The 9,359-nt window shown below is 36.9% G+C and overlaps 2 protein-coding genes across 2 annotated transcripts; both read left to right on the forward strand.

Annotated features, from left to right (window-relative positions):
• Positions 1 to 1,568: 1,568 nt before the first annotated feature.
• On the forward strand, positions 1,569 to 3,585 carry LOC135479704 (uncharacterized). The gene is made up of 4 exons (XM_064759643.1): positions 1,569 to 1,885; positions 2,555 to 2,688; positions 3,025 to 3,133; positions 3,470 to 3,585. The coding sequence occupies exons 1-4, from the start codon at positions 1,789 to 1,791 to the stop codon at positions 3,583 to 3,585; spliced, it is 456 nt and encodes a 151-aa protein (XP_064615713.1). The 5' UTR covers positions 1,569 to 1,788.
• Positions 3,586 to 3,690: 105 nt separating this feature from the next.
• On the forward strand, positions 3,691 to 5,861 carry LOC135462029 (uncharacterized). The gene is made up of 4 exons (XM_064739365.1): positions 3,691 to 4,006; positions 4,271 to 4,410; positions 4,604 to 4,894; positions 5,157 to 5,861. The coding sequence occupies exons 1-4, from the start codon at positions 3,982 to 3,984 to the stop codon at positions 5,280 to 5,282; spliced, it is 582 nt and encodes a 193-aa protein (XP_064595435.1). The 5' UTR covers positions 3,691 to 3,981; the 3' UTR covers positions 5,283 to 5,861.
• The last annotated feature ends 3,498 nt before the right edge of the window (positions 5,862 to 9,359 follow it).

A 9,359-nucleotide genomic window follows, 5' to 3' on the forward strand; every position in this document is an offset into this window, starting at 1 on the left:
AGCTTCAAGAAATATGGCTTACAAAGGTTTAGAAATGTGGCACCAGGTAAGGAAAATGTCTGTGGGAAAGCTCTTTGGTTTCCCTATTGGTTGCTTCATCCATGATCCTGACTGCCTCATTTATGATTTTTGCAAACATAGTATAAATGAAATCATATGGAAACCAGTGCAGAGAAAGAGTGGCGTTTATTGATATGAAAGGCTGAAGTTCAGGTAAAAGAAGTACAATAGTTGACAGAATGTCAAGTTTGGATCAACCCCTAAGAAACATAGACCACATAAAGACTCTAATAAGTTTCAGGCAGTGCTGTAATGACAAAATGTGCAATATAAGATCTAAACCTAGCACCATCACAATGAAGGGAACCCACGGGGCAGATAAATGGACAAATTAGAGCTGAGGTCTGACACGCTCTTGTACTCTAACCATACAGGGCCTCTGGGACTATAAATATGGTCTACTCTAACCAGTAGTAGAGAAGGGCCTCTTGGACCATAAATATGGTCTACTATAATATGGTCTACTATAGCCAGCAGTATAGAAGGGCTTCTGTAGATATGGTCAACTATAACCAGCAACACGGAGGGGCCGCTGGAACTATAAATATGGCTTACTACAGCCAATGGTAAAGAAAGGTCTTTGGGACTATAAATATGGTCTACTATAACCACCAGCACAGAGGAGCCTCTGGGACTATAAAGATGGCCTACTTTAGCCAACAGCAAGGAAGGACCTCTGAGACTACAGATATGGTCTACCATAGCCAACAGTATAGAAGGGCTTCTATGGGTATGGTCAACTATAACCAGCAACACAGAGGGGCCGCTGGGACTATAAATATGGCCGACTATAGCCAGCAGTAAAGAAGGGCCCCTGGGATTATAAATATAGCCTACTTTAGCCAACAGGATAGAAGGGCCTCTGGGACTATTATAAAATATGGTCTTCTATAGCCAGCAGTGTACAAGGACCTCCGGGACTATAAATATACTATAAATACTATAGCTAGCAATATAGACTTTTAACCGAGGGGTGCTGCTCGAAAGACCTAAATACGGGAGCAGCAGTTCATAAATGGCAACTTCATAAAGCCAATTATTTGATACCTACAAAACAAGCAAAGTATAATAATATGTGAGTATATTCTTTGTATGTGTAAAGGATATCATATTCCAAGAGCGTTAGGCCCATATCCTCTTAAGCTGTTGATAGCTGAGTGACTAAGTTAATAACCCAATATGGTCTCTATATAACCAAGGGGGATATATTGGGGCGTGACGCGTGGAGGGTGACGCCTATTGTACAGTAGGTAAAACGTATCGCTGATTTATGATAGGTGCCTATATAATAATACAGAGCTGAGTTAGATTAAGCTCTTGATATAGCACACTAGGCTTACCAGCTTTAGTCGTTCAGTTATTACACTATAGAATTGTTGGAAATGACAGACCCAATAGGTCAGGTAGATTGTGTGCACACAAGAGGAGCACCTGTGAGTGATTGAGTGGGGCAGCTGCTATTTAAATCTGAATTAGCCTACCTCTTATATGATGTTTGTTTATGACACATTATTTTAGAGACCGTGCCGGCCGACAGCGTCCTTACTACTCAATACCAGAAGTGACAACAACTGCAGAGCATGTATGTACCGGTACATATTGGCAAAGTACGGGCAACCTGTTTAGCTCATGCATGTAAGCAGAGAAGCTCAAGTTAACACGATATTAGCCTAGGACGATAGCAAGTTTAATTGCTGAATTTACATCTGTCTTCACCACATACTCAAGATGGGAGCTTACGGCTCTAAGTTGCGGGAGCCTAAAGAGGTATCTCAAAATCCCCGAGACCCAAAATGGATTATTTCTCATGCCAAAGAAGCGGAATGTAAGTGTACACGGACGAATTGTATATAGATACGTGTACATGGAGAATAATGCTTTATAGTCTGTACATATACGCCTGTATATTATGCGTATATATACGCCTGTATATCTTAGCTAATTTTAACATTACAAGATAAGACAGCCGGTTCTTGGAATCTAATGGTTCTTTTATATTTGTCCTCATTAAATTTACCCAAATTTTCGAACCACTATATGTTCTTGGGGGTGGTGTCCTACACACAGATAGTAACTAACTACGCGTCTGTGTGCGATTACGTAGGTCTAGCCCTGCATGTACATATAGGTGTAAATCTATTCCAAGTCTACAGAACTGATTCAAAGAAATTTATTATTTGGTTAAAACGTTTTAAAATAATTACCAAGATCCTTTATAATGGTGTTTTACTGGGCTTTTAGCCGAGTAAATTCTCGATTTTTTCGTTTCAATTTTCGCCAAATTGAATGTACACCAACGTTTTCACAGTAATTGATAACTTATGTCTGTCCTTGCCGCTGATTTATAATATCTTAGGACGGAACAATTTAATTGAGTTCGAAATGAGTGGAAACCCCTGGAGCCTGTACTATACCTACAAGCGGTTTAGTCCTTATGCTAGTTCGCATGCACACATGTGTACTCCAACAAAGGGTTTTTGATTCTTTGTTGCAGTGGATATTCCTGACGTCGAACGTTTATGGAAAAGGTTTCAAGCACTGGGTTGTGATAAATTCGGTGTTCTGACGATAAGTAGCGACTTGCGGGAAGTAACCGCCAATTTCGGTGAAGATGTCTTTGTCAAAAACGTATGCATAACATTATCCTCGTCTTTTCAATTAAGGATACAATCGTATATGCCTTTGGGCTATACCAGATTTCTTGCTGATATAAAACTGTATGTCCGCACTGTGGGCCTATATTGTTTATCATGGAAGCAGTCCACGCAAGCATATGCATTAAATGAAACAAATCGGAAATTGTGAACCTAACATATGTTGCATCCATTGATGTTTCAAGCAAACCAAATTTATCAAAATGCACGAAGGTTGTTCAACATATACAGATCCCCTGAACTATAAACATGTAACCTTCCCTGGGAATTACACAGTGCATGTACAGAATATATGTGTTCATCGCTGCAGATCTGGCGGAACCTCAAAACTACTAGTGCCAATGGCGAGGTGACCTTTCTAACCTTTATCAACTTGATGAAGTTTTCCCAGTCAGCTCATCTCAGCGAAAAACTTCGAGGTTAGGCTCTTTGGATGCGGTGCTAACGTTTAATGGCCTGTTACTTTTATTCACTTTAGGTTTACAAGATCTAATATTATATACCGGTACGAACATTTGAATAGAACGTATTATATAATTAATTTATATATCAGTTATATGTAATATAAGACATGAATTTGCCACATTTCTGAGGCGAAACTTTAATAATCATTCTGACTACCTGTAGATTGTGAAGCAAATCATTGAAACACATTTCCATTTGTTCTTTTAGTCAACTTTATGTCCTGTTCAATGCGTATTTTGTATATAGTCTGAAGTGTTCTACAGTAATTCGACTCGTGGTTTTTCTCTTAGCGGTTTTCCATCTGCTAAACAAAGGGTCACCACTCACGGAAGAAATCCTGTTCAGAGTGATGAAACATGTGTACGGGGCAACACCGGAACATGAGGTATTGACATCGTGTTGGTAATCAACATGTGCCAGATTAGGGCTACTTAAAAGCAACATCAAATAGCCGTTTAAATTCTTGAGATTTTAGTTGTATTTTACATACATAAGTTCGAGCCATATTTGATTGAAGTTGTCCTGTTGTTAGTGACCTTATGAAACTTGCAACTTGTAACTTCAAAGTAGAATTAGTGTTCCTATTCTAGTTACAAGTTGAGCTTTTAACTTCTAACTAAAGGTTTTTATTTATGGTATATCCTAACCACTGGAGATGGTGAAATACATCGCTATACTGTGAAACTTTGACTCCGTATGGTTCTTTTGTGATCTTTGAATATATTTGATAAATATTATTGTTTTCCATTCACTCTGACGGTAGGATTCTATCAGAGCTTTGGTGAAGGGGTTGGTGAAGGACATGACGATAGGTAGCAGTAACACAGGTATTCCCAAGTTCGAAATTCAGTGAACCCATGACATCAGCTTTACAAATGTTTCCATGTAGCAAAAAAACTGGAAGTAGTTTTGTGTTGTTGTTTTTTTTTTGTTTTGTTTTTTTGTTTTTGTTTTTTGTTGTTGACAAAGAATTATTCTGGTACTTCATGTTTGTCTCGCAACATTTACATCGTATGGCAACAGCAATATTTCGTTCGATAATCATTCAGTCCGAAGCCTAGAGGTTTCATGCCTGCTTGTGTGTTCAACAGAAACTGTGACAGAGGAAGCTTTTATAAATTACATGCAGCGATTCCCTAAAGAAACCTTGGAGGAGATTCTGACTGTAGACATCATTCCGATTACGGTGAGGCGGGACATTTCACGTGAACTGGAGGCTGAAAAGAATAAGGTAAGACTGGATAAGAGTAATCCCCGGTATCTTTGACGACAAATATGTTTTTGTTTGATGTTTTTCTTGTTCAAGTTTTGTTCAAAACGTTTATTTTGTATATATCTTATACATGTTTGATATACATTTATGTATATGAAAATCTGAGGCCTGTATTGCTTTTCATTCACATTTTATACTGCACCGATTTTAGGTTCTACATGATGCAAAGGTTGCCGAACGGGAAAAATTGGTGGCCGAAATGGAAGCAGAAAAATCTAAACAAAAAGATAGCCAGGCGACGTCTCCAGTGGATATACCCCCAGTATCGCCGATGCGACGACCAGTGCCGAGTGGGAAACCGTTGACAGATGAATTACTCCTCAATGTTGTGCGCGCTATCCCACCAAAAGCTGACTGGCATCTCTTAGCCAATCGCCTCGGGTTCCTTCAGAGAGAAATAGAGGCCCTGGAGATCAATTATTCAGAATCCAGAGAGAATATGGTAAAATTTCGTTCAATGTTATTTTTTTGTATGAAGAGTGGTACATATAGCCTTTCAAGTATCCAGACCTGTCCAGATCTGAAGCTTGGTGCAGCTTGACCTGTGTTTGTGTGTATATGTCCATAATGGATGGAGAGCATAATTGCATTGACTATGTTGATCAGGTCTGTCTGAAAACTATCTAAGGATTTGAAATCAAGTCCTAGAGTTTCATAACTATCCCAAATGCTGTAAATCTTTCTGTGCTGTTTCTGTGTTGCAGTTGCATTCCATGTTGCGGGCATGGCGGAACCGGGGACAGCTATCATCCAGTGCCCCAACACTGCAGAGAGCCTTGGAGTACTGCCGCATGGATAAGGCTGCCAAGGTTCTATCAGGCCCTGGTTAGAGGAACACCTGTTCTGTACAAGGTTTCAAAGCTGTTTTTCTCGTGGTCAAAATGGACATTCTAGGTTGATTCTGTGAAAATCTACAGAACCGGTAGTGATATTCATCAATTCCCAGAATACAGCTGTCAGCTGTGGATATCAAAGGCGCAAGACACTGGCAAATGTATAAATTGGTTACAAGTTCCTTGCACGGTGCATGGAACTATTGCCTAAAGCATTCATTTGTGGTTATATCCAGGAAGACAACTCTATTTCTGATATACCTGGAGGAGGGGGTCTTCAAGATGGTATTTGCCAGCTTATTCTAGTGTCGATGATTGCCAACATTCTTAGAATGACTGATTCTCCCAGATACACTATTTTGATTTGGAGTATCTAGATTTATTCATCCTAAAACTTCTGCACAATTCTGTCCTGGGCTGACAGTCTGTATCCAGTACTAGTGATGTGTGGCCAAGGTAAAGGAATCAACAGTAACCAAAAGATCTACAGAGCACTATGGAAAATTGGATTACCATACTTTTAAAAGTTTTAGTTTTTTAAAAGTACAGGAAACATCAAAAAAATAATAAACAAAAAGAAAGGAAAAAAAAAGAAAAAGAAAAGGAGATTGCTTTCTCCACATGAATAAAGACCCATCTGTTGTTGATGTCCTTTTCTATACTGAAGAAAACCTACATAGAATTCCATCACTAATAATAGAGAAACAAAATTGTCACGGATTGCCTGACGTGTTAGATACGGAAAATAAAATCCTAATCGGTTTGTGCACACCCACAGTTGTGATCAAATAAAGCCTTAAAATTCCCTATCTCCAAATGTTTAAAGCAAAGAATAATAGATACACACACAGCCCAGACATTTTCTTATGTTTATTGTAGGAGAAAATAAATCCAGACAATGAACTCACTGCCATACAAATATACAAATATTTGTATTGTGACTAATATCATTTAAAACTATTTCACACTTTCAGAAATACCAATACAAATACATACTTTAAAGATAGGTATAAAAATTTCTCATTATTTTATCACTTCTAACGGGAGTTAATGGAATGGTTACAAAGTTTGAAACAAAGTTTTATACATACTATCAAGCTTTCTTCAAGGTCAGAACAGAACTATATAAATACCTGTCGATTTGTTCTGAAATCTTACTTCCTGATAGTGCTGATCATTTTCCAACCAAATCTATGAGATGCCTTCCTAACACAAGAAGTTTGATGGGGTGATGAAGCAAAGGTAGTGTTGATAATGGCAAGATGGTGCACACATAAATATGACAATCATCCCTCTGGCAACAGCAGAAGTACCTAACTTTGGTTCTAAGTCACATCTGTATTGAAGTACCAAATGCATGATTCATATAGTCCTTGTAATGTTCTGATAAATACACACACACATTCCTCGGTGATTATATGTAGTTATACACTTTTCCAATATGATATCATACTACCTTACAGACAAACCTCTAAGCACCTTTCTAAGATCAATAGAATGATCTTTAAAAAAAAAAAAGGCACAACGCGCAGCTTTAACAGACATGGGTAAAATTTTAGATCATTCATTATATGAAAGCCATCCACTGTGAATTGAGAACACACCATGTGCACAGGCATTAATGCACCACAGGTATTAATGCACCAAATGTTCATATGGTTAGCAACCCAAACTTAAATACAATCTATTTGCCCAGGTTACACAGTATTGTGTTCTCTATTAAAGTGTACCCCATTTCAACAAAGAAAATAAAATAGGGATTACAGGTATTTCTTCATACAATCAGAAAGCCAATCACTACCATTTCTACACTGTAGTTACCTCATAGGAAGTTATGTATAGCAGTTTCAAATTCATATGGCAGTTGCAAATTCATACGGCAGTTACAAATTTATAGGACAGTTACAAGTTCATAAGACAATTACAAATTCGTAGGACAACTTTTCATTAAACATACTTTTTAAGTACAGATGTCCATGTATGGTAAAATACACAAGCAGACAAGAGTGATGCATATACATGGAGTCCATGTATAATTTCATCACCTGCAAGCTGTTGTATACAACACATAGAATACAACACTTAAAAAGTAAAAAGGCTTACTTATTTTATCCTGTATATAAATCTATATGTTCAAATTAAATGACAAAACAAAATGAGCACACTGTAACAATGATTCTATAGATTCCATCTATATCACAACAATGGTTAGCAACCCAAACAGATAATCATTGCTTGTCATACAATGTTTTTGACAAGAAAATTAATACAGCACTATTAAGACTTCTCCTCAACTAAAACATTATCTACATATACATGTACCTCTGTAACTGACAATGGACTGTGACACAATCATCAACTAAAGCAACTGATCTGTCATTTAAAATGTCCTTAGTAAAATATGTTAGATTACACTTCTGATGCCCAAAACAAAGACAATGTATGATCCCATTGCTACATGTACATCCCTCATCTGGATGTGACTTACAGCCGTTTGATCAACTGCTTGACAGATAACATGTAAACAGTATGTATGTATACAGACCTGGAGCCAGTACTTTGACAGCTAACCATATAACAGGCCTCTCTTCAAAATAGCTTCACTGTCTCTCACTGATACAGAAAACACTAATACCTTACTACAATTTATACACCTTTACCATCCAGCTTCAGACTGAACACTGCACACCTGAAGAAGAAAACAAAAAAATGATGGCAAAGCCAAATGAAAGAGCATCAAAACTTACTTTCAAAAAGGTCATTAATATTTCTTTTCAGGGGAACAGGGAATTTGAAAACATTTTTGTATGTTGGGTATTTGGGACCACCTTTTGGTATATATCATCCTTGCATTATAATGTTCTAAATAAGGATATGATGCATGTCTTAAAAATTTATTTGAATAAAAATTTGTTGTTTATATCCAAACATATGCATTGAATCTGAATTATGATAATATTCATAAATGTATTAAAAATAAAAATATGATCAACATCCAGACTGAACACATTTATTGCTAAAAAGACCAAATTCTAATGCTAATATATTTATTAAACATGAGTTACATCTTCAATCATAACAGTACACAAAGACTATATATACAAAAGGTGGTCCCAAATACCTACCATACAAAAAATATTTTCAAGTGTCTTGAAAAAATATTAAAGATCACATTACATCTAACTTTTCACACTCTTTCATCTGGACTTGTAAAATGTAATTTGTATGTTTTCTCCACCTTTATGCTCTGTAAAGTGTGGTTACATGAGCTTATTTACTCTTAACATTGAACATCTTTATAAATAACTATTTCATAATCTGTATGGTTGAAAAGAATCTTTAATTAGATATAAGTTTCACAGTTCATTGCACAACAGATACAAGTTGTCACATACACATTTGCATTGATCATTATAATACAATAAAAATCATCCTATGTTACTCACTTCACTTAGCTATCCATGTGATCTACTCTAATTCCTCAACCTTTTCATTGGCGAAAGGACATTTTGGAGACAAAACTACACTGGTTGGATTGACCAATTTTACAGTTTCACAGTATAATTTTATCAGTCTACATGCACACAGAATAATACCTTCACAATACGCTTGAATAAATACCTTGTAAACATGCAAAAAGGTTGAGGAATTACAGTACTTGTTTTCTACTGGTCAAATGACTTATTTTCTCAACCATAGGACAATACCGTCTAGGCCAATGAAGACTATAATTTGACAGCTGTTTAACTTGTACTCAAGAAGAATTAACCAATACAACATAAACCAGTAGTGTCATGCATGGAGGAATCATGATGTGCCTTCAGTACAATTTCAACTAGCTTGTGGCAAGTTTTCCAAGATGTAAGAGAGAACATTTCCAGTTGCAGTCTCAAAGCGAGCATCATGTATGTTGGAGAAGACAAATAATCCAAATAAACTTCATGTAAGATTACCTCCATGGCTTTAAAATAGGTGTCGATCGCTAACTCCATGTAACACCAAGTCTACATGAACAGTGCAGTTTTTTTCGAAAAATGCCATATCTGGGCCTGGGATTGAACCCACACCTCTATC

The sequence above is a fragment of the Liolophura sinensis genome, chromosome 1, assembly GCF_032854445.1.
Source record: "Liolophura sinensis isolate JHLJ2023 chromosome 1, CUHK_Ljap_v2, whole genome shotgun sequence".
In the NCBI taxonomy this organism is placed as follows: Eukaryota; Metazoa; Mollusca; class Polyplacophora; order Chitonida; family Chitonidae; genus Liolophura; species Liolophura sinensis.

What these genes read in the sequence shown, in the direction of transcription:
- LOC135462029 (XM_064739365.1), top strand. Translation starts at nt 3,982, where the DNA reads ATGACGATAGGTAGCAGTAACACAG. An exon ending in TGGAGGCTGAAAAGAATAAG is followed by an intron (nt 4,411 to 4,603) that starts GTAAGACTGGAT and finishes CACCGATTTTAG; the next exon opens with GTTCTACATGATGCAAAGGT. An exon ending in CAGAATCCAGAGAGAATATG is followed by an intron (nt 4,895 to 5,156) that starts GTAAAATTTCGT and finishes TCTGTGTTGCAG; the next exon opens with TTGCATTCCATGTTGCGGGC.
- LOC135479704 (XM_064759643.1), top strand. Translation starts at nt 1,789, where the DNA reads ATGGGAGCTTACGGCTCTAAGTTGCGGGAGCCTAAAGAGGTATCTCAA. An exon ending in AAGATGTCTTTGTCAAAAAC is followed by an intron (nt 2,689 to 3,024) that starts GTATGCATAACA and finishes TCATCGCTGCAG; the next exon opens with ATCTGGCGGAACCTCAAAAC. An exon ending in TCTCAGCGAAAAACTTCGAG is followed by an intron (nt 3,134 to 3,469) that starts GTTAGGCTCTTT and finishes TTTTTCTCTTAG; the next exon opens with CGGTTTTCCATCTGCTAAAC.